We start from the raw sequence: 23,999 nt of genomic DNA, 5'->3' as shown, positions 1-23,999 counted from the left end.
CCAAACCCTCCATAGTCCCTATAGCCCCCAAACTGCCCCATAACCCCAGAGCCCTATAGCCTCCAGAGTCCTATAGCCCCCAAACCCTCCTATAGCCCCATGCCCCCAGAGCCCCTATAGCACCCAATCCCCCAATAGCCCCCAAACCGTCCTATAGCCCCCAAACTCCCTGTAGCCCCCATAACCCCCAAACCCCTATGGCCCCTAATCCCCCACTAACCCCCAACCCCCAATAACCCCCAAGCCCCCCGTCCGCCCCCATCCCCGCCCCTCCCGCGGGCTCAGTTTGCCCGGTAACGGCGGCCCAGGCGCCGCCCCGCTTCCGGCTCCGTTTGTGGCAGGAAGCGGCGGCGGCGGCGGCTCCGCCCGTGGCTCCCTTTGTGGCAGCGCCGGCCGTGATGGCGGCGGAGCGGGCGGCGGCTCCGCGGGCCCCGCCGCCCCCGCGCCCCCGGCAGCGGCACCGGCCCCGCCGCGGGCGCCGAGCCCGCGGGCCGCGCGGGGCTGAGCCTGCCCGGCATCCTGCACTTCATCCAGCACGAGTGGGCGCGCTTCGAGGCCGAGAAGGGGCGCTGGGAGGCGGAGCGGGCCGAGCTGCAGGTACCGGGATGAAACAACCCCCACCACCGCCATAGAAAGCCCGCGGGGGTACCGGGGGGTTACCGGGGGGAGCGGCGCCGCCGCCGCCGCCGCCATCTTGGGAGGAAATGGCCGCCCGGCGGCAGGAGCGGGGGCGGAGCACCGGGGCAGGGGCGGGGGGCGGCACCAGGACCCCGCACCGGGACCGGCACCGGGACCATAACCGATCGGCACCGGCACCAGGACACCCCGGACCAGGACCGACCGGCACCGGGGCAGGGGCGGGAGGCGGCACCAGACCCCGCACCGGGACCGGCACCGGGACCGATCGGCACGGACTGGCACCGGGACACCTCCGGACCGGGACCAACCGGCACCGGGACCGACCGGCACCGGGGCGGGGGCGAGGAACGGCACCAGGACCCCGCACGGACCAACCGGCACCGGCACCGGGACACCCCCGGACCAGGACCGACCGGCACCGGGGCGGGGGCGGAGGCGGCACCGGGACCCGCACCGGGACCGGCACCGGACCGGGACCGACCGGCACCGGCACCGGGACACCCCCGGACCAGGACCGACCGGCACCGGGACCGGCACCGGACCGGGACCGACCGGCACCGGGGCGGGGGCGGAGGCGGCACCGGAACCCCCGCACCGGGACCGGCACCGGGACCGACCGGCACCGCGGGGGGGGCGGCACCGGGACCCCCGCACCGGGACCGGCACCGGACCGGGACTGGCACCGGGACACCCCCGGACCAGGACCGACCGGAACCGGGACCGGAACCGGGACCGGCACCGGGACCCACCGGGACCCTCCCGGACCAGGATCGCTCGGCACCGGCACGGGGACACCCCCAGACCGGGACCGATCGGCACCGGGACCCCCCCGGACCGGGACCGCTCGGCACCGGGACCGGCACGGGGACACCCCCCTAGAACCGGGACCGCACAGCACAGGGACCCCCCCTGCCTCCCAGCACGGGACCCCCGCCCATAACGGGACTGCTCGGCACCGAGACCCCCCCCCCTAGTACTGGGAACCCCCTGTATCGAGACCCTGCCCCCAGCACAGGACCGGGACCCCCCTTTGTACCGGGAAGGGTCCCAGAGGGATCCTGGGGGTCCCTGTCACCCTCCTGTCACCTTTGTCACCTCCCTGTCCCCACAGGCACAGGTGGCCTTCCTGCAGGGCGAGCGTGAGGGGCAGGAGAACCCCAGGGAACTTGGGGGTCTCTGAGGCAGGGTGTGGGAGTGGTGGTTATCCAGGGGACCCAGAGGGTCTCTGGGGGTCCCTGTCACCCCTGTCACCCCCCTGTCACCTCTGTCACCCCCCTGTCCCCACAGGCACAGGTGGCCTTCCTGCAGGGTGAACACAAGGGGCAGGAGAACCTGAGGGAACTTGGGGTCCCTGGGGATGGGCAAGGGAATACTGGGTGTCCAGAGGTCCCAGAGGGTCTCTGGGGGTCCCTGTCACCCCCCTGTCACCTCTGTCACCCCACAGGCACAGGTGGCCTTCCTGCAGGGCGAACGCAAGGGTCAAGAGCACCCCAAGGAACTTGGGGGTCTCTGAGGCAGGGTGTGGGAGTGGTGGTTATCCAGGGGGCCCAGAGGGTCCCTGTCACCCCCCTGTCCCCACAGGCACAGGTGGCCTTCCTGCAGGGCGAGCGTGAGGGGCAGGAGAACCCCAGGGAACTTGGGGTCCCTGGGGATGGGCAAGGGAATACTGAGTGTCCAGAGGGTCTCTGGGGATCCCTGTCACCCCTGTCACCTCCCTGTCCCCATAGGCACAGGTGGCCTTCCTGCAGGGCGAGCGCAAGGGCCAGGAGAACCTGAGGGAACGTGGGGTCCCTGGGGATGGGCAAGGGAATACTGGGTGTCCAGAGGTCCCAGAGGGTCTCTGGGAGTCCCTGTCACCTCCTTGTCACCTCTGTCACCTCCCTGTCCCCACAGGCACAGGTGGCCTTCCTGCAGGGTGAACACAAGGGGCAGGAGAACCTCAGGGAACTTGGGGGTCCCTGGGGATGGGTAAAGGAATACTGGGTGTCCAGGAGTCCCAGAGGGTCTCTGGGCATCCCTGTCACCTCCTTGTCACCCCTGTCACCTCTGTCACCCCACAGGCACAGGTGGCCTTCCTGCAGGTTGAGTGCAAGGGGCAGGAGCACCCCAAGGAACTTGGGGGTCTCTGAGGCAGGGTGTGGGAGTGGTGGTTATCCAGGGTCTCTGGGGGTCCCTGTCCCCTCCTTGTCACCCCTGTCACCCCCTTGTCCCCACAGGCACAGGTGGCCTTCCTGCAGGGCGAGCGCAAGGGGCAGGAGAACCTGAGGGAACTTGGGGGTCCCTGGGGATGGGCAAGGGAATACTGGGTGTCCAGAGGTCCTAGAGGGTCTCTGGGGGTCCCTGTCACCTCCTTGTCACCCTTGTCACCTCTGTCACCCCACAGGCACAGGTGGCCTTCCTGCAGGTCGAGTGCAAGGGGTAGGAGAACCCCAGGGAACTTGGGGGTCTCTGAGGCAGGGTGTGGGAGTGGCAGTTACCCAGGGGTCCCAGAGGGTCCCTGTCACCCCCCTGTCACCCTCCTGTCACCTCTGTCACCCCCCTGTCCCCACAGGCACAGGTGGCCTTCCTGCAGGGCGAGCGCAAGGGGCAGGAGAACCTGAGGGAACTTGGGGGTCCCTGGGGATGGGCAAGGGAATACTGGGTGTCCAGGGGTCCCAGAGGGTCTCTGGGGGTCCCTGTCACCCTCCTGTCACCTCCTTGTCACCTCTGTCACCCCTGTCCCCACAGGCACAGGTGGCCTTCCTGCAGGGCGAGCGCAAGGGGCAGGAGAACCTGAGGGAACTTGGGGGTCCCTGGGGATGGGCAAAGGAATATTGGGTGTCCAGGGGTCCCAGAGGGTCTCTGGGGGTCCCTGTCACCCTCTTGTCACCTCTGTCACCCCCCTGTCCCCACAGGCACAGGTGGCCTTCCTGCAGGGCGAGTGTGAGGGGCAGGAGAACCCCAGGGAACTTGGGGGTCTCTGAGGCAGGGTGTGGGAGTGGCGGTTATCCAGGGGGCCCAGAGGGTCTCTGGGGGTCCCTGTCACCTCCTTGTCACCCCTGTCACCTCTTGTCCCCACAGGCACAGGTGGCCTTCCTGCAGGGTGAGCACAAGGGGCAGGAGAACCTCAGGGAACTTGGGGGTCTCTGGGGATGAGCAAAGGAATATTGAGTGTCCAGGGGTCCCAGAGGGTCTCTGGGGGTCCCTGTCACCTCTGTCACCCCCTGTCCCCACAGGCACAGGTGGCCTTCCTGCAGGGCGAGCGCAAGGGGCAGGAGAACCTCAAGACGGACCTGGTGCGGCGCATCCGCATGCTGGAATACGCCCTCAAACAGGAGAGGTGGGGACCCCCCAAACCTTCCCCCCCAGTTTGGGGGGGTCACCACCCCCCTCCTGGGCCTCGGGGGACACCCCCAACCCCCCTCTCTGCTTGTTTTGGGGCCCCCTGCCAGGTCCAAGTACCACAAGCTGAAGTTCGGGACGGAGCTGGCGCCGGGGGAGAAGCCGCGCCCGGAGGGGCCGGAGCCGGGTGAGGGTCCCCGTGGCTGTTTTTTGGGGGGGTAGGAGGGGTGAGGGGGGGTTGTTTTGGGGTGTCTGACCCCCCTTCTCTCTGTGTCCCCACAGTGTCCAACGGCCCTGCAGAGCTGCCAGCGCTGGAGGGGGGTCCCGTGGCCTGGAAGGAGGGGCGGCAGCTCCTGCGCCAGTGAGTGGGGGGTCCGGGGGGTTTGGGGGGGCTCTGAGCACCCCCCCTTTTCCCTGTGGGTGACCCCCCCTCTGTCCCCAGGTACCTGGAGGAGGTGGGGTACAGTGACACCATCCTGGACATGAGGTCTCGACGGGTGAGGTCCCTGCTGGGCCGGAGCCCCCCGGGACCCCCGACCCCCTCCCGGCCCCCAGGCCCCCGGGGAGTCTCTGCTGCTGCGTCGCATCGAGGAGCAGATCAGAGGTGGGGGCTCCTGGAGGGGAGGTTTTTGGGGGGTTGAGGGGTTTGTTTGGAGGTTTGAGGGGTTTTGTGGGGTTTTTGGGGTCACCCATCCTCATGTTCCAAGCCGGCGCTTCCCACCCTCAGGAACGCCGGGAAGGAGTCGGAGGAGAGGGGGGGCGGGGGGGGGATGGAGCAGGTGCCGTTTCCCCCCGGAGAGGATGAAGACAGCGATGAGGATGAGGATGCTGAGAGCCTTCCTCCCCCCGGGCACCCCCAGCACAGGAAGCAGCGAGTCAAGGCAAGAGGATCCCCCAAAATTTGGGAGAGGAGGGGGTGGTCCTTCCAGTATAAGGAATCCCCCAGAGCTGAGACAGGAGGGGTGGGGGGTCCTAAATCTGGGAGGGGTCCCAGTCCTGAGGGAGTCCCCTAAACCTGTGAGAGGTCCCAGTATTGGGAGGGGAGCCCTAAAACCAAGAGGGGTCCCCTAAAACCAGTAGGGTTCCCAGTGCCAGGAGGTCCCATAAACTTGGGCATCCCCTAGATTTGGGGGGTGGTTCCCTAAACCTGGGAGGGGTCCCAATCCTGGGAAGGGGGGGGGCCCTAAAACCAGGAGGGGTCCCAGTTCTGGGCGGGTCCCCTAAACCTGGGAAGGGTCCCAGTCCTGGGGGAGGAACCCCTAAACCTGGGAGGGGTCCCAGTCCTGGGGGGCTCCCCTAACCCTGAGCATCCCCCAGCCCTGGGTGGTTCCCCTAAACTTGGACACGCCCCACACCCCAGTTCCCCTAAACCCAGAGCGAGCAGCCCTTGTGCCCCCTTTCCCCCATCACCCCCTCCTGGTGTCTTTGGGGGTCCATCCCCCCCCAAATCAAGCCCCACCCTGCTCCTCCATCCCCCCAGCTCAGCCCCAAGCCCCTCCTGCCCGAGGTGGAGGACGAGGACGATGACGAAGACTCCGAGGACGCGCTGGGCGAGTTCGACTTCCTGGGCTCGGGGGAGAACGGGGCCGGCCGGCGGCCCGGGGAGTGCCTGGAGCTGGGTGAGCGGGATGTGGGGGGGTCTGGGGGGGTCTCCCTGTGCCCCCCCGGGCTGGGTGACACCCCCCTGTCCCCGCAGAGAGTCGCCAGGGTCGGCTGCGGGGGGTGCTGGACCTGCCGGACGGGGACGGGCTCCCGCCACGCCCCGCGGGGCCACCGCGGCCACACGAAGGTACGGCCTTGGGGGTGTCCCTGTGTCCCCCCAGTGTCCCCTGGAGGGGTCCTTGGACCCCGGGACCACCCCCAGCTGCTCTTCCCGCAGGCTCTCTGGGCATCTCCTCGGACGTGTTCATCATGGACAGCATCGGCGTCAGCCTGGGGGACCTGGCGGACCTGACGGTCACCAACGACAACGAGAGCTGTGACGTGAGCCACTCCTGTGCCCTCGGGGTGCCTGGGCCAGCCCTCAGTGTCCCCTGGGCTCTGCTGTCCCCTCAGGGTACCCTGAAGAGCCCTCAGTGTCCCCTGGGCTCTGCTGACCCGTTGGAGTCCCCTGAAGAGCCCTGAGTGTCCCCATGGCTCTGCTGTCCCCTCGGGGTGCCTGGGCCAGCCCTGAGTGTGCCCTGGGCTCTGCTGACCCCTCAGGGTACCCTGAAGAACCCTCAGTGTCCCCTGGGCTCTGCTGTCCCCTCAGGGTACCCTGAAGAGCCCTGAGTGTCCCCTGGGCTCTGCTGTCCCCTCGGGGTGCCTGGGCCAGCCCTGAGTGTCCCCTGGGCTCTGCTGTCCCCTCGGGGTGCCTGGGCCAGCCCTCAGTGTCCCCTGGGCTCTGCTGTCCCCTCAGGGTCCCTGAAGCCAGCCCTGAGTGTCCCCTGGGCTCTGCTGTCCCCTCGGGGTGCCTGGGCCAACCCTGAGTGTCCCCTGGGCTCTGCTGTCCCCTCAGGGTCCCCTGACCATCCCTGACTGTCCCCTCAGCTTCACTGTCCCAACGTTGTCCCCAGACCCATCTCCAGTGTCCCCTCAGCTTCACTGTCCCCAAATTGTCCCCAAACCCATCTCCAGTGTCCCCTCAGTTCCACTGTCCCCATATTGTCCCCAAACCCATTTCCAGTGTTCCCTCAGCTCCACTGTCCCCATATTGTCCCCAATCCCACCTCCAGTGTCCCCTCAGCTCCACTATCCTCATATTGTCTGCAGACCCATCTCCAGTGTCCCCTGGACTCTGCTGTCCCCATATTGTCCCCAGCCCTACTCCCCTGTCCCCATATTGTCCCCAGCCCCACTCCACTGTCCCCATATTGTCCCCAGACCCCTCCCAACTCCCCTCAGCTCCACCACCCCTCTCCCCACCGCTATCCCTCCGATCCCCCCAAACCCCTCCTCACCTTCCCCCTGTCCCCGGGGGTGCCACTCGTGTCCCCTCCTCCCCCCCCACGGTGGTGTCCCCTCCCTGCAGGTGGCAGAGGGCCGGGACGGGCTGAAGAAGACGTGGAGCCCCAAATTCACGCTGCGCAGCCACTACGACGCCGTGCGGGGCCTGGCGTTCCACCCCGCCGAGCCGGCGCTGCTCACCGCCTCCGAGGACGGCACCCTCAAGCTCTGGAACCTCCAGAAACCCGTGGCCCCCAAAAAGTGGGTGCTCGGGGGGGGGGGGTTTGGGGACACTTTTCTTCCCCCCCCCCTCCTCTTTCCCCCCGGTGTGGTTGTCACGCCCTGTTTCGTGTCGCTCTCCTGGTTTTGGGGGGGTCCCTGCACAGCCCTGGGGGGGTGTCATGTTTGGGGGCTCCTGGACCCCCCCAGTCCCGCTGATTTGGGGGGGGTTTCCTCTTCCTCCTCCCCCCCCCCAGTGTTGGCGTCAGGGCGGGTGATTCACACCGGGGTTGGCACCGGGGACACTCCAGGATGTGCCACTGTCACCCCCTGGTGTCCCCCCCAGGCCCCCTCCCATGCCCAGAGCTGCACCTGGGGGGGTCTCTGTGCTGGGACACCCCCATCCCCACGGGTTCCCACACTGTCCCCATCCTGTCCTCATGCTGTCCCCCCACTGTCCCCATCCTGTCCCCATGTGTCCCCATCCTGTCCCCACGTTGTCCCCACAACACCCCCGTCCCCACGTTGTCCCCATACTGTCCCCACATGTCCCCCCGCTGTCCCCACGTTGTCCCCACACTGTCCCCACATTGTCCCCATCCTGTCCCCACATGTCCCCCTCCTGTCCCCATCCTATCCCCCCGTCTCCATCCTGTCCCCATGCTGTCCCCACACTGTCCCCATGTGTCCCCACATTGTCCCCATGCTGTCCCCACGCTGTCCCCACACTGTCCGCATGTGTCCCCACATTGTCCCCATGCTGTCCCCACGCTGTCCCCACGTTATCCCCACGCTGTCCCCCCTACACCCCCGTCCCCACATGTCCCCACGTTGTCCCCACGCTGTCCCTACATGTCCCCACCGCTGTCCCCACGCTATCCCCACGTTGTCCCCACCCTGTCCCCACGCTGTCCCCGCAGGAACGCAGCGCTGGACGTGGAGCCGGTTTACGCCTTCCGCGGGCACAGGTAGGGGACACCCACCCCGGGGGGGGACATCAGGGGGGGTTTGGGGTGGCCTGGGGGGCTGTGTCACAGTGTCCCCACCTGCAAGGACCCCGTGCTGGCCGTGGCCATGGGCTGTGACAGCGTGGGGTGGCCTGCAGGCTGTGTCTAGTGTCCCCACCCCGCAGGGGCCCCGTGCTGGCCGTGGCCATGGGCTGTGACAGCGTGGGGTGGCCTGGGGGGCTGTGTCACAGTGTCCCCACCCCACAGGGGCCCGTGCTGGCCGTGGCCATGGGCTGTGACAGCGTGGGGTGGCCTGGGGGGCTGTGTCACAGTGTCCCCACCCCACAGGGGCCCCGTGCTGGCCGTGGCCATGGGCTGTGACAGCGTGGGGTGGCCTGGGGGGCTGTGTCACAGCGTCCCCACCCCGCAGGGGCCCCGTGCTGGCCGTGGCCATGGGCTGTGACAGCTTGGGGTGGCCTGGGGGGCTGTGTCACAGTGTCCCCACCTCGCCAGGGCCCGTGCTGGCCGTGGCCATGGGCTGTGACAGCTTGGGGTGGCCTGGGGGGCTGTGTCACAGTGTCCCCACCCCGCAGGGGCCCCGTGCTGGCCGTGGCCATGGGCTGTGACAGCGGGCTGTGCTGCAGCGCCGGTGTGGATGCCCAGATCCGCTGCTGGCGCCTGCCCGACCTCGACATGGACCCCTACGACGGCTACGGTGGGTGGCACAGGCTTGGGGGGGGACAGGGGAGGGGACAGGGGGGTCACACCCGCTGCTTTCTGACCCTGAGGGGACATGGGGACACTGGGATGAGGTCAGTGGGGTGCCCAGCCCATGGTGTCACAGGGGACACGGTGACAAGGCCAGTGGGGTCCACACTTGCTGGTCCCTGGCCCCAAGGGTGACCTGAGGGGACACCGGGGTGTGGTGTCCCCCAGTATCCCAGTGGGGTCCCCAGCCCATGGTGTCACAGGGGACACGGTGACAAGGCCAGTGGGGTCCACACTTGCTGGTCCCTGGCCCCAAGGGTGGCCTGAGGGGACATGGGGACATCAGGATGAGGCCAATGGGGTCCCCAGCCCATGGTGTCACAGAGGAAACAGGGACAAGATTAGTGATGTCTGTTCCCCTGAGGTGACTGTCCCCGTGTCCCCAGACCCCGGGGTGCTGAACAGGGTTCTGGGGGTACATGGGGACAAGTCTAACAGGGTCTGTCCCCCTTTGGTGACTCTCCCCATGTCCCCAGACCCCGGGGTGCTGATTGGGGTCCTGGGGGTACATGGGGACAAGACTAGTGGGGTCTGCCCCCTTTGGTGACTGTCCCCATGTCCCCAGACCCCAGGGTGCTGAGTGGGGTCCTTGGGGGACACAGGGACATGGGGACAAGGCTGGTGGTGTCTGCCCTCTGTAGTGACTGTCCCTGTGTCCCCAGACCCCGGGGTGCTGAGCGGGGTCCTGGAGGGCCATGGGGACGCCGTGTGGGGTTTGGCCCCCCTTTGGTGACTGTCCCCATGTCCCCAGACCCCGGGGTGCTGAGTGGGGTCCTAGGGGGACATGGGGACATGGGGACAAGACTAGTGGGGTCTGTCCCCCTTTGGTGACTGTCCCTGTGTCCCCAGACCCCGGGCTGCTGAGTGGGGTCCTGGGGGGACACAGGGACATGGGGACAAGGCTGGTGGTGTCTGCCCTCTGTAGTGACTGTCCCTGTGTTCCCAGACCCCGGGGTGCTGAGTGGGGTCCTGGGGGTACATGGGGACAAGACTAGTGGGGTCTGTCCCCCTTTGGTGACTGTCCCTGTGTCCCCAGACCCCGGGGTGCTGAGTGGGGTCCTGGAGGGCCATGGGGACGCCGTGTGGGGTTTGGCCCCCCTTTGGTGACTGTCCCCATGTCCCCAGACCCCAGGGTGCTGAGCGGGGTCCTGGATGGACATGGGGACAAGGCTGGTGGGGTCTGCCCCCCTTTGGTGACTGTCCCTATGTCCCCAGACCCCAGGGTGCTGAGTGGGGTCCTGGAGGGCCATGGGGACAAGTCTAACAGGGTCTGTCCCCCTTTGGTGACTCTTCCCGTGTCCCCAGACCCTGGGGTGCTGAGTGGGGTCCTGGAGGGCCACGGGGACGCCGTGTGGGGTTTGGCCTTCAACGCGTCCGGGGAGCGCTTGGCGTCCTGCTCGGCCGACGGCACCGTCCGCATCTGGGACCCCCGGCGGAGAGACGGGGCCTGCCTGGGGGTCTACGACGGCCACAGCGGTGAGGGGGCACCTGGGGGGCACCTGGGGACCTGGGATACACCTGGGGACACTGGGGATACACCTGCCTGGGGGTCTACGACGGCCACAGCGGTGAGGGGGGCACCTGGGGGGCACCTGGGCACCTGGGATACACCTGGGGACACTGGGGGACAGCTGGGGACACTGGGAATACACCTGCCTGGGGGTCTATGATGGCCACACTGGTGAGGGGGGGCACCTGGGGACCAGGGATACACCTGGGGACACTTGGGGGACAGCTGGGGACACTTGGGGGGCACCTGGGGACACTGGGCATACACCTGCCTGGGGGTCTACGACGGCCACAGCGGTGAGGGGGGCACTTGGGGGGCACCTGGGATACACGTGGGGACACTGGGCATACACTTGGGGACACTGGGGGGACACCTGGGGACACTGGGCATACCCCTATCTGGGGGTCTATGACAGCCACAGTGGTGAGGGGGGCACCTGGGGGGCACATGGGGACCAGGGATTCACCTGGGGGGACACCTGGGGACCTGGGATACACCTGGGGGGACACCTGGGCACTTGGGGGCACCGGGCATACACCTACCTGGGGGTCTATGATGGGCACAGCGGTGAGGGGGGCACCTGGGGGGACACCTGGGCACCTGGGATTCACCTGGGGGGACACCTGGGGACACACTTGGGTACCTGGGATACACCTGGGGACACAGCTGGGTGCCTGGGATACACTTGGAGGAGCACCTGGGATACACCTGGTCGTGTGGGGACACACCTGGGTACCCTGGGGACACACCTGGATGTCTGGGGGACACACCCAGGCACCCTGTGGACACGCTGTGACCCCCTCCCCCCTTGTGCCCGTGTCCCCCCGCAGAGCACGGTGTCCCCACGTCGGTGACGTTCTCGGCCACCCAGCCGGGCCACGCGGTGGCCTCGTTCCGCTCGGGCTGCGCCGTCATCTACGACCTGGAGGCCGCCCGGCCCGCCCTGGTGCTCGAGGCCCGACCCACCCCCGGTGAGTGACCCTCACCTGGTGTCCCCTGGGTCACCCTGTGTCACCCGGTGTCCCCTGTGTCACCCTGTGTCACCCTGTGTCACCCTGTGTCACCCTGTGTCTGCCCAGCCCCTGGTGAGTGACCGTCACCTGGTGTCCCTGGGTCACCCTGTGTCATCCTGTGTCCCCCTGTGTCTGCCCAGCCCCCGGTGAGTGACCATCACCCGGTGTCCCCTGGGTCACCCTGTGTCACCTTGTGTCACCCTGTGTCATCCTGTGTCCCTTTGTGTCCCCCTGTGTCCCCTGTGTCTGCCCAGCCCCCCGGTGAGTGACCCTCACCCGGTGTCCCCTGGGTCACCCTGTGTCATCCTGTGTCACCCTGTGTCACCCTGTGTCTGCTCAGCCCCCCGCTGAGTGACCATCACCCCCCCGCTGAGTGACCGTCACCCCCCCGGTGAGTGACCATCACCCGGTGTCCCCTGGGTCACCTCGTGTCACCCAGTGTCCCCTGTGTCCCCCATGTCCCCGTGTCTGCCAAGTCCCCCGGTGAGTGGCCATCACCCCCCCATGAGTGACCATCACCCAGTGTCCCCTGGGTCACCCTGTGTCACCCTTTGTCACCTGTGTCATCCTGTGTCACCCTGTGTCTGCCCAGCCCCCTGGTGAGTGACTGTCACCCGGTGTCCCCTGTGTCATCCTGTGTCCCCTGTGTCCCTCTGTGTCCCCCTGTGTCTGCCCACCCCCCCAGCGAGTGACCATCACCCCCCCCATGAGTGACCCTCACCCGGTGTCCCCTGGGTCACCCTGTGTCACCCTTTGTCCCCTGTGTCATCCTGTGTCACCCTGTGACTGCCCAGCCCCCTGGTGAGTGACTGTCACCCGGTGTCCCCTGTGTCATCCTGTGTCCCTCTGTGTCACCCTGTGTCTGCCCAGTCCCCCACTGAGTGACCATCACCCCCCCATAAGTGACCATCACCTGATGTCCCCTGGGTCACCTTGGGTCACCCCATGTCACTCAGTGTCACCTTGTGTCATGCTATGCCATCCTGTGTCACCCTGTGTCATCTTGTGTCCCCTATGTCCCTTGTGCCTCTCTGTGTCTGCCCAGCCCCCCGGCAAGTGACCGTCACCCCCCCATGAGTGACCGTCACCCAGTGTCCCCTGGGTCACTCTATGTCACCCTGTGTCACCCTATGTTATCCTGTGTCACCCTGTGTCTGCCCACCCCCCTGGCAAGTGACCATCACCCCCCCATGAGCGATTGTCACCCGGTGTCCCCTGGGTCACCCTATGTCACTCTGTGTCACCTGTGTCATCCTGTGTCCCTCTGTGTCCCCCTGTGTCTGCCCACCCCCCCAGCGAGTGACCATCACCCCTCCATGAGTGACCGTCAGCCGGTGTCCCCTGGGTCACCCTGTGTCACCCTTTGTCACCTGTGTCATCCTGTGTCACCCTGTGTCTGCCCAGCCCCCCAGTGAGTGACCGTCACCCCCCCCGGTGACTGACCATCACCCAGTGTCATCCTGTGTCACCTGTGTCATCCTGTGTCCCCTGTGTCCCTCTGTGTCTGCCCACCCCCCCGGCGAGTGACCATCCCCCCCCATGAGTGACCGTTAGCCGGTGTCCCTTGGGTCATCCTATGTCACCCTGTGTCATCTTGTGTCACCCTATGTCCCCTGTGTCCCTCCATGTCCCCCATGTGTCTGCCCAGCCCCCCAGTGAGTGACCATCACCCCCCCATGAGTGACCATCACCCGGTGTCCTCTGGGTCACCCTGTGTCATCCTGTGTCCCCTGTGTCCCCATGTGTCTACCCAGTCCCCCACTGAGTGACCGTCCCCGTGTCCCCCCAGGTGGTGGCAGCAGCCCGGTGAACCAGGTGGTGTCCCCATGTCCCTGACCTTGTCCCCATGTCCCCAAGCAATGTCCCCATGGTGTCCCCACAGGAGGTGGCAGCAGCCCTGTGAACCAGGTGGTGTCCCCCCCATGTCCCCCTGTCCCTGACCTTGTCCCCATGTCCCTGTGTCCCCACAGGTGGTGGCAGCAGCCTGGTGAACCAGGTGGTGTCCCCCCCATGTCCCCCCCGTGTCCCCCTGTCCCTGACCTTGTCCCCATGTCCCCATGTCCATGTCCCCCAGGTGCCCCAGGTGGCAGCAGCCCGGTGAACCAGGTGGTGTCCCCCCTGTGTCCCTGACCTTGTCCCCATGTCCCCCCCAATGTCCCCATGGTGTCCCCACAGGTGGTGGCAGCAGCCCGGTGAACCAGGTGGTGTCCCCCTGTCCCTGACCTTGTCCCCATGTCCCCATGTCCCCACAGGAGGTGGCAGCAGCCCTGTGAACCAGGTGGTGTCCCCCCCATGTCCCCTGTCCCCCTGTCCCTGACCTTGTCCCCATGTCCCGTGTCCCACAGGGGTGGCAGCGCCCGTGAACCAGGTGGTGTCCCCCCATGTCCCCCCTGTCCCCGACCTTGTCCCCATGTCCCTGTGTCCGGCAGCAGCCCGGTGAACCAGGTGGTGTCCCCCCCGTGTCCCCCTGTCCCTGACCTTGTCCCCATGGTGTCCCCCCAGGTGGTGGCAGCAGCCCGGTGAACCAGGTGGTGTCCCCCCCATGTCCCCCTGTCCCCCTGTCCGTGTCCCCCCAGGGGTGGCAGCAGCCGTGAACCAGGTGGTGTCCCCATGTCCCCTGTCCCCCATGTCCCTGACCTGTCCCTGTGTCCCCTGTCCCCACAGGAGTGGCAGCAGCCCGGTGAACCAGGTGGTGTCCCCCCCATGTCCCCATGTCCCCCTGTCCCTGACCTTGTCCCCATGTCCCCATGTCCCCACAGGCAGTGGTGGCAGCCCGGTGAACCAGGTGGTGTCCCCCCCATGTCCCCCTGTCCCTGACCTTGTCCCCATGTCCCCATGTCCCCACAGGAGGTGGCAGCAGCCCGGTGAACCAGGTGGTGTCCCCCCCATGTCCCCCATGTCCCCCTGTCCCCAAACCATGTCCCCGTGTCCCCACAGGAGGTGGTGGCAGCAGCCCGGTGAACCAGGTGGTGTCCCACCCGTCCCAGCCCCTCACCATCGCCGCCAGCGACGACCGCGGCATTCGCTTCCTGGACAACCGCACCGGTGAGGGGGGGCTTCAGTGCTAACGAGGGGAGAGGAGGGGCAAATTGGAGGGCTTCCTTAGCGCTAATGAGGGGAGGGGGTCATTAGTGATAATCGAGGGGGGTGGGGGGCTTCCTTAGTGTTAATGGTGGGGGGGTCATTAGTGATAATCGAGGTGGGGGGCTTTGTTAGCACTAATGAAAGGCTTTTTTAGTGCTAATGAGGGAGGAGTTTCATTAGTATTAAAGAGGGGAGGGGCTTCATTAGTCCTAATGAGGGAGGAGCTTCATTAGCCCCAATGAGAAAAGAACTTTATTAGCCCTAATGAGGGAGGAGCTTTATTAGGCCTGATAGGGGAGGAGCTTCATTAGCCCTAATGAGGGAGGAGCTTTGTTACTCTAATAGGGCTTGAGTGAGGGAGGAGCTTCATTAGCCCTAATAAGGGAGGAGTTTCATTAATGCTAATGAGGGAGGACGTTTGTTCCCCCTAATGAGGGGGGGCCTTCTTTAGTGCTAACTGGGGGAGGGGGCAGCTTCATTAATGCTAATGAGGGAGGGAAGGGCTGAGGGGGCTTCATTAGCCCTAATGAAGGCGTGGCTAATTAACCCTAATTAGGGGGGGGTGCTCTTGGGATGGGGGGGGTCAGAATGTCCCTGTCACCCCCCTGTCCCCCCCCCCCAGGGAAGGTGGTTCACTCCATGGTCGCCCACCTGGACGCCGTCACCTGCCTGGCCGTGGACCCCAACGGCGTCTTCCTGCTGTCCGGCAGTGAGTGACACTGTCCCTGTCCCCAAACTGTCCCCAAACTGTCCCCAACGGCGTCTTCCTGCTGTCCGGCAGTGAGTGGCACTGTCCCCAAAGTGTCCCCAAACTGTCCCCAAACTGTCCCCAACCTGTCCCCAAACTGTCCCCAAACTGTCCCTAAACTGTCCCCAACCTGACCCCAACGGCGTCTTCCTGCTGTCCGGCAGTGAGTGACAATGTCCCCAACCTGTCCCCAACCTGTCCCCAAAGTGTCCCTAAACTGTCCCCAACCTGTCCCCAACCTGTCCCCAACGGCGTCTTCCTGCTGTCCGGCAGTGAGTGACACTGTCACTGTCCTTGTCCCCAACCTGTCCCCAACCTGTCCCCAACGGCGTCTTCCTACTGTCCGGCAGTGAGTGACAATGTCACTGTCCCCAACCTGTCCCTAAACTGTCCCCAAACTGTCCCCAACCTGTCCCCAACCTGTCCCCAACGGCGTCTTCCTGCTGTCCGGCAGTGAGTGACACTGTCCTTGTCCCCAAACTGTCCCCAACCTGTCCCCAAACTGTCCCCAACCTGTCCCCAGACTGTCCCCAACCTGTCCCCAACGGCGTCTTCCTGCTGTCCGGCAGTGAGTGACACTGTCCTTGTCCCCAACCTGTCCCCAAACTGTCCCCAACCTGTCCCCAAACTGTCCCCAATGGCGTCTTCCTGCTGTCCGGCAGTGAGTGGCACTGTCATTGTCCCCAACCTGTCCCCAAACTGTCCCCAAACTGTCCCCAACCTGTCCCCAACGGCATCTTCCTGCTGTCCGGCAGTGAGTGACACTGTCCTTGTCCCCAAACTGTCCCCAAACTGTCCCCAACCTGTCCCCAACCTGTCCCCAAACTGTCCCCAAACTGTCCCCAATGGCGTCTTCCTGCTGTCCGGCAGTGAGTGGCACTGTCACTGTCCTTGTCCCCAACCTGTCCCCAACCTGTCCCCAACCTGTCCCCAACGGTGTCTTCCTGCTGTCCGGCAGTGAGTGACACTGTCACTGTCCCCAACCTGTCCCCAAACTGTCCCCAACCTGCCCCCAAAGTGTCCCCAACCTGTCCCCAGCGGCGTCTTCCTGCTGTCCAGCAGTGAGTGGCACTGTCCCCAAACTGTCCCCAACCTGTCCCCAACCTGTCCCCAACCTGTCCCCAGACTGTCCCCAAACTGTCCCCAACCTGTCCCCAACCTGTCCCCAGACTGTCCCCAACGGCGTCTTCCTGCTGTCCGGCAGTGAGTGACACTGTCACTGTCCTTGTCCCCAGACTGTCCCCAACCTGTCCCCAACGGCGTCTTCCTGCTGTCCGGCAGTGAGTGACACTGTCCTTGTCCCCAACCTGTCCCCAACCTGTCCCCAAACTGTCCCCAACGGCGTCTTCCTGCTGTCCGGCAGTGAGTGACAATGTCCCCAAACTGTCCCCAACCTGTCCCCAAACTGTCTCCAACCTGTCCCCAACCTGTCCCCAACCTGTTCCCAACCTGTCCCCAACGGCGTCTTCCTGCTGTCCAGCAGTGAGTGACACTGTCCCCAACCTGTCCCCAACCTGTCCCCAACCTGTCCCCAACCTGTCCCCAAAGTGTCCCTAAACTGTCCCCAACCTGACCCCAACGGCGTCTTCCTGCTGTCCGGCAGTGAGTGACACTGTTACTGTCCCCAAACTGTCCCCAACCTGTCCCCAAAGTGTCCCCAACCTGTCCCCAAACTGTCCCCAACCTGTCCCCAACGGCGTCTTCCTGCTGTCCGGCAGTGAGTGACACTGTCCTTGTCCCCAACCTGTCCCCAGACTGTCCCCAAACTGTCCCCAAACTGTCCCCAAACTGTCCCCAGACTGTCCCCAACCTGTCCCCAACGGCGTCTTCCTGCTGTCCGGCAGTGAGTGGCAATGTCACTGTCCCCAACCTGTCCCCAAACTGTCCCCAACCTGTCCCCAAACTGTCCCCAACCTGTCCCCAAACCTGTCCCCAGACTGTCCCCAACCTGTCCCCAACGGCGTCTTCCTGCTGTCCGGCAGTGAGTGGCACTGTCACTGTCCTTGTCCCCAAACTGTCCCCAACCTGTCCCCAACCTGTCCCCAACGGCGTCTTCCTGCTGTCCGGCAGTGAGTGACACTGTCCTTGTCCCCAAACTGTCCCCAAACTGTCCCCAACCTGTCCCCAACCTGTCCCCAAACTGTCCCCAAACTGTCCCCAATGGCGTCTTCCTGCTGTCCGGCAGTGAGTGGCACTGTCACTGTCCTTGTCCCCAACCTGTCCCCAACCTGTCCCCAACCTGTCCCCAACGGTGTCTTCCTGCTGTCCGGCAGTGAGTGACACTGTCACTGTCCCCAACCTGTCCCCAAACTGTCCCCAACCTGTCCCCAAAGTGTCCCCAACCTGTCCCCAGCGGCGTCTTCCTGCTGTCCAGCAGTGAGTGGCACTGTCCCCAAACTGTCCCCAACCTGTCCCCAACCTGTCCCCAACCTGTCCCCAGACTGTCCCCAAACTGTCCCCAACCTGTCCCCAACCTGTCCCCAGACTGTCCCCAACGGCGTCTTCCTGCTGTCCGGCAGTGAGTGACACTGTCACTGTCCTTGTCCCCAGACTGTCCCCAACCTGTCCCCAACCTGTCCCCAAACTGTCCCCAACGGCGTCTTCCTGCTGTCCGGCAGTGAGTGACACTGTCCTTGTCCCCAACCTGTCCCCAACCTGTCCCCAACCTGTCCCCAAACTGTCCCCAACGGCGTCTTCCTGCTGTCCGGCAGTGAGTGACAATGTCCCCAAACTGTCCCCAACCTGTCCCCAAACTGTCCCCAACCTGTCCCCAACCTGTCCCCAACCTGTCCCCAAAGTGTCCCTAAACTGTCCCCAACCTGACCCCAACGGCGTCTTCCTGCTGTCCGGCAGTGAGTGACACTGTTACTGTCCCCAAACTGTCCCCAACCTGTCCCCAAAGTGTCCCCAACCTGTCCCCAACGGCGTCTTCCTGCTGTCCGGCAGTGAGTGGCAATGTCACTGTCCCCAACCTGTCCCCAAACTGTCCCCAACCTGTCCCCAAACCTGTCCCCAGACTGTCCCCAACCTGTCCCCAACGGCGTCTTCCTGCTGTCCGGCAGTGAGTGGCACTGTCACTGTCCCCAAACTGTCCCCAACCTGTCCCCAAACTGTCCCCAAACTGTCCCCAACAGCGTCTTCCTGCTGTCCGGCAGTGAGTGACACTGTCCTTGTCCCCAAACTGTCCCCAAGCTGTCCCCAACCTGTCCCCAAAGTGTCCCCAAACTGTCCCCAACCTGTCCCCAACGGCGTCTTCCTGCTGTCCGGCAGTGAGTGACACTGTCACTGTCCTTGTCCCCAAACTGTCCCCAACCTGTCCCCAACGGCGTCTTCCTGCTGTCCAGCAGTGAGTGACACTGTCCTTGTCCCCAAACTGTCCCCAAACTGTCCCCAACCTGTCCCCAAACTGTCCCTAAACTGTCCCCAACCTGTCCCCAATGGCGTCTTCCTGCTGTCCGGCAGTGAGTGACACTGTCCTTGTCCCCAAACTGTCCCCAAACTGTCCCCAACCTGTCCCCAAAGTGTCCCCAAACTGTCCCCAACGGCGTCTTCCTGCTGTCCGGCAGTGAGTGGCACTGTCACTGTCCTTGTCCCCAACCTGTCCCCAAACTGTCCCCAAACTGTCCCCAAACTGTCCCCAATGGCGTCTTCCTGCTGTCCGGCAGTGAGTGACACTGTCACTGTCCTTGTCCCCAACCTGTCCCCAAACTGTCCCCAACCTGTCCCCAACCTGTCCCCAAACTGTCCCCAATGGCGTTTTCCTGCTGTCCGGCAGTGAGTGACACTGTCCTTGTCCCCAACCTGTCCCCAACCTGTCCCCAACCTGTCCCCAACCTGTCCCCAAACTGTCCCCAATGGCGTTTTCCTGCTGTCCGGCAGTGAGTGACACTGTCACTGTCCCCAAACTGTCCCCAGACTGTCCCCAACCTGTCCCCAACACGCCCCCTGTCCCCATCCCATCGCTGTCTGGCAGTGAGTGGCACTGTCCCCTGTCCCCAGCAGTGTCCCCAATGTGTCCCCTGTCCCCAGGTCACGACTGCTCCCTGTGACTGTGGCACCTGGGCCAGCGGACGTGTCCCCAGGGTGTCCCCAGTGTCCCCAGCTGTGTCTGGGTGTGTCCCCAGTGTCCCCAGGGTGTCCCCACTGTCCCCAATGTCCCCAGGTCACGACTGCTCCCTGTGACTGTGGCACCTGGGCCAGTGGACGTGTCCCCAGGGTGTCCCTAGCAGTGTCCTCACTGTCCCCAGCTGTGTCTGGGTGTGTCCCCAATGTCCCCAGTGTGTCCCCACTGTCCCCAATGTCCCCAGGTCACGACTGCTCGCTGCGGCTGTGGCACCTGGGCCAGCGGACGTGTCCCCAGGGTGTCCCTAGCAGTGTCCTCACTGTCCCCAGCTGTGTCTGTGTGTGTCCCCAATGTCCCCAGTGTGTCCCCAGTGTCCCCAATGTGTCCCCAATGTCCCCAGGTCACAACTGCTCGCTGCGACTGTGGCACCTGGGCCAGCGGACGTGTCCCCAGTGTGTCCCCAGTGTCCCCAGCTGTGTCTGGGTGTGTCCCCAGTGTCCCCAGGGTGTCCCCAATGTCCCCAATGTGTCTGGGTGTGTCCCCATTGTGTCCCCAGCAGTGTCCCCACTGTCCCCTGTCCCCAGGTCACGACTGCTCGCTGCGGCTGTGGCACCTGGGCCAGCGAATGTGTCCCCAGGGTGTCCCCAATGTCCCCAGGGTGTCCCCAGGGTGTCCCCAATGTGTCCCCTGTCCCCAATGTCCCCAGGTCACGACTGCTCGCTGCGGCTGTGGCACCTGGGCCAGCGGATGTGTCCCCAGGGTGTCCCCAGCAGTGTCCCCACTGTCCCCAGCTGTGTCTGTGTGTCTCAGTATATTCCAGTGTCCCCAGCAGTGTCCCCACTGTCCCCTGTCCCCAGGTCACGACTGCTCGCTGCGGCTGTGGCACCTGGGCCAGCGGACGTGTCCCCAATGCCCCCAGGGTGTCCCCAATGTCCCCAATGTCCCCTGTCCCCAGGTCACGACTGCTCGCTGCGGCTGTGGCACCTGGGCCAGCGGACGTGTCCCCAATGTATCCCCAGTTTATTCCCACTGTTCCCAGCTGTGTCTGGGTGTGTCCCCAATGTCCCCAGCGTGTCCCCACTGTGTCCCCTGTCCCCAGGTCACGACTGCTCCCTGCGGCTGTGGCACCTGGGCCAGCAGATGTGTCACCAGGGTGTCCCCACTGTCCCCTGTCCCCAGGTCACGACTGCTCACTGCGGCTGTGGCACCTGGGCCAGCGGACGTGTCCCCAATGTCTCCAGCAGTGTCCCCAATGTCCCCAACGTCCCCAGGGTGTCCCCAATGTGTCCCCAATGTCCCCAGGTCACGACTGCTCACTGCGGCTGTGGCACCTGGGCCAGCGGACGTGTCCCCAGGGTGTCCCCAATGTCCCCAATGTGTCCCCAATGTCCCCAGGGTGTCCCCAATGTCCCCAATGTCCCCAGGTCACGACTGCTCGCTGCGGCTGTGGCACCTGGGCCAGCGGACGTGTCCCCAGGGTGTCCCCAATGTCCCCAGGGTGTCCCCAGCTGTGTCTGGGTGTGTTCCCAGGGTGTCCTCAATGTGTCCCCTGTCCCCAGCTGTGTCTGGGTGTGTCCCCAATGTCCCCAGGGTGTCCCCAAGGTGTCCCCAATGTGTCCCCTGTCCCCAATGTCCCCAGGTCACGACTGCTCGCTGCGACTGTGGCACCTGGGCCAGCGGACGTGTCCCCAATGTCCCCAGGGTGTCCCCAATGTGTCCCCAGGGTGTCCCCAGGGTGTCCCCTGTCCCCAATGTCCCCAGGTCACGACTGCTCTCTGCGGCTGTGGCACCTGGGCCAGCGGACGTGTCCCCAGCGTGTCCCCAATGTCCCCAGGTCACGACTGCTCTCTGCGGCTGTGGCACCTGGGCCAGCGGACGTGTCCCCAATGTATCCCCCAGTTTATTCCCACTGTCCCCAGCTGTGTATGGGTGTGTCCCCATTGTGTCCCCAGCAGTGTCCCCACTGTCCCCTGTCCCCAGGTCACGACTGCTCGCTGCGGCTGTGGCACCTGGGCCAGCGGACGTGTCCCCAGGGTGTCCCCAGTGTCCCCAGCAGTGTCCCCAATGTCCCCAATGTCCCCAGGTCACGACTGCTCGCTGCGGCTGTGGCACCTGGGCCAGCGGACGTGTCCCCAGGGTGTCCCCAATGTGTCCCCAATGTCCCCAATGTGTCCCCAGGTCACGACTGCTCGCTGCGGCTGTGGCACCTGGGCCAGGGGATGTGTCCCCAGTGTATTTCCAGTGTCCCCAATGTGTCCCCTGTCCCCAGGTCACGACTGCTCGCTGCGGCTGTGGCACCTGGGCCAGCGGACGTGTCCCCAGTGTATTTCCAGTGTCCCCACTGTCCCCAGGGTGTCCCCAATGTGTCCCCTGTCCCCAGGTCACGACTGCTCTCTGCGGCTGTGGCACCTGGGCCAGCGGACGTGCGTGCAGGAGCTCACCGCGCACCGCAAGAAGCACGAGGAGGCCGTGCTGGCCGTGGCCTTCCACCCCCGCCGCGCCCTCAGCGCCAGCGCCGGCGCCGACGCCCTCGCCAAGGTCTTCGTGTGACACCCCCGGGTGGCCTCGGTGGCACCGCCGGGACTCGGTCACCTGCCTCGGGCAGGGGGGTGACACACGGGGGGTGGCACCGGGGTGGCCTCTGTCACCTCCCCCTGAGGGCAGGGTGGGGGTGACACACCTGGGGTGGCCTCTGTCACCACCCTCTGAGCACAGGGGGGAGGTGACACATCTGGGGTGGTCTCTGTCACCTCCCCCCAACTGCAGGGTGGGGGTGACACGCCTGGGGTGGCACCAGGGTGGCCTCTGTCACCTCCCCCCCATTCCCCCAGCCCAGGGATGGGGGTGACACGTGTCTGGTGGCACTGGGTGACACCAGGTGGCCTCAGTCACCTTCTCTTGTCCCTCCCGGGGATGGTGGTGGCACCAGGTGGCACCGGGGGTGGCCTCAGTCCCCTCCCCCAGCCCTGGGGAGCCCGGGGAGGGGGAAGGGAGAAATGGGATGGGGGGGGGAAATTGGGGGCCCTGTGACCCCCCCCCAGGGGCAGTTCAAGGGCTCTTTGCCCCCCCCCGGGGTAGTTTTGGACTCAATCTGCCCCCCGGGGGGGCACCTTTGAGATCTCCCCCCCTCCCCCTCCTCCAGGGGCAATAATGGGGGGGGCACCAATGGAGGCAATTCTGGGCCTTATTTCCCCCCCCCTCCATCTCCCTGGGGGGTAATTTTGGACCTTAAACACACCCCCACCCACCCAGGGGCAGTTCAGGGGCTCCAAACCCCCCACCCACCCGCGGGGGGGGGTAATTTTGGACCTTAAAAGCCCCCCCAGGGGTAATTTTGGACCTTAAAAGTCCCCCCAGGGGTAGTTCTGACCCCCCCATCAGGGGATAATTTTGGACCTTAAGAGCCCCCCCAGGGGTATTTCCACCCCCTTCAGGGGCAATTTTGGACCTTACCCCCCCCCCTCCAAGAACAATTCAGGCCCCCAAACCCCCTCACCACCCCCAAGGGGTAATTCCAACCTGAAGCCCCCAAGGGGCCCCAGGCCTCCCTCCCCCCTTTTTGTATATTTGTACAGCCGTGAAGCCCCCTGCCCCTCCCACCCTCCCCCAGCCCCAAATTTGCCCCACCCCCTCCCGGGGGTTTGTCACTGCTGCCTTATCACTGTGTGATAGTCTGGCCCCAGGGCCCCCACCCAGTGCTGTGCCCCCTTTTAACCCCTCCTCAGCACCCCCAAAATCGCCCTTTTTCACTCGGGTTTTATTGGATATTTATTTGGTGTCATTTTTTTGGGGGGAGGAGGAGAGGGTGGTGGGGGAGGGGTCGCAGAGGGGAGGGTCGTGCCTCAATAAAAACCCTTTGTCAAGAACCTTTCGCTGTTGGGGGGATTGGGGGAGTGTCCCCCACCCCAGTGCCACCCCTTGTGTCACCTCCTGTGTCACCTCCCTGTCCCTTCTGGCACTGCCCGATGTCACCACCCCCTCCCCCTCCTTGGGGACACCGGGAGGACACCCTGGGGGCACAGGGACATTGGGGGTGACAAGGGGACACTGGGGGGCACAGGAGACACCCTGGGGGCACAGGGGACACCCTGGGGGGCACAAGGGGACACCCTGGGGGCACAGGGGACATTGGGGGGTGACAAAGGGACATTTGGGGGCACAGGGGACATTGGGGGGTGACAATGGACACTGGGGGCACAGGGGACACGCTGGGGGCAGAGAGGACATTGGGGGTGACAAAGGATACTGGGGGGCACAGGGGACACCCTGGGGGGACACAGGGGACATTGGGGGGGTGACAAGGGATACTGAGGGGCACAGGGGACACGAGGGAAGGTGGCACGGGGGGGGTACAGATGGACCACGAGGGACAGAGGAACCCAAAGGGGGGTTTATTGCGACGGTCCCCAAATGTCCCCAGGGGGGTGTTGTGTCCCCCCCCCCGGGCGGGACCAAATTCCTCCCCCCCCACACCCCCCAAGGGGGAGTTTTGGGGTGAAAAGCACCAAAAATGGGGCTGTCCCCAGGACGGGGACACGAACTGGGATGGGGACAGGAGGGGACATGAGGGGGTCACATGAGGGGATCACGGGGTCCCCCACAGAACACCCCAGGGGGAGAATTTTGGGGTGAAAAGCACCAAAAACGGGGCTGTGCCCAGGATGGGGACACGAACTGGGACATGATGGGGACACGAACTGGGACAGGGACAGGGGGGACATGAGAGTGTCACGAGGGTGTCACAGGGACACCACAACCTTCC

At 65.2% G+C, this 23,999-nt stretch overlaps 1 protein-coding gene and 1 long non-coding RNA gene across 2 annotated transcripts; one reads left to right on the top strand and one right to left on the bottom strand.

Annotated features, from left to right (window-relative positions):
- The first annotated feature begins 398 nt into the window (after nucleotides 1–398).
- STRN4 (striatin 4) lies at nucleotides 399–21,891 on the top strand. Its single transcript, XM_050306105.1, is given in 19 exon segments — nucleotides 399–442; nucleotides 444–597; nucleotides 3,855–3,958; nucleotides 4,071–4,147; nucleotides 4,243–4,321; nucleotides 4,403–4,519; nucleotides 4,521–4,563; nucleotides 4,686–4,841; nucleotides 5,441–5,579; nucleotides 5,657–5,749; nucleotides 5,840–5,943; nucleotides 6,971–7,146; nucleotides 8,025–8,072; nucleotides 8,645–8,766; nucleotides 10,125–10,295; nucleotides 11,160–11,300; nucleotides 14,283–14,387; nucleotides 15,049–15,135; nucleotides 21,618–21,891. Coding segments are annotated over 19 exon segments (2,130 nt in total). The 3' UTR covers nucleotides 21,788–21,891.
- Nucleotides 2,342–3,870, bottom strand: LOC126635167 (uncharacterized). The gene is made up of 5 exons (XR_007627543.1): nucleotides 3,831–3,870; nucleotides 3,579–3,664; nucleotides 3,166–3,235; nucleotides 2,901–2,986; nucleotides 2,342–2,411 (listed from the first exon to the last, which is right to left on the bottom strand). It is a non-coding gene; the product is annotated as an uncharacterized LOC126635167 (long non-coding RNA).
- Nucleotides 21,892–23,999: the final 2,108 nt, after the last annotated feature.

The sequence above is a fragment of the Myiozetetes cayanensis genome, unplaced genomic scaffold (genome assembly GCF_022539395.1).
Source record: "Myiozetetes cayanensis isolate MyiCay16 unplaced genomic scaffold, myiCay2020 scf112, whole genome shotgun sequence".
Lineage (NCBI taxonomy): Eukaryota > Metazoa > Chordata > Aves > Passeriformes > Tyrannidae > Myiozetetes > Myiozetetes cayanensis.
Note: the sequence above shows the minus strand (reverse complement) of the source record. Positions and strands in the feature narration are given on the sequence as shown.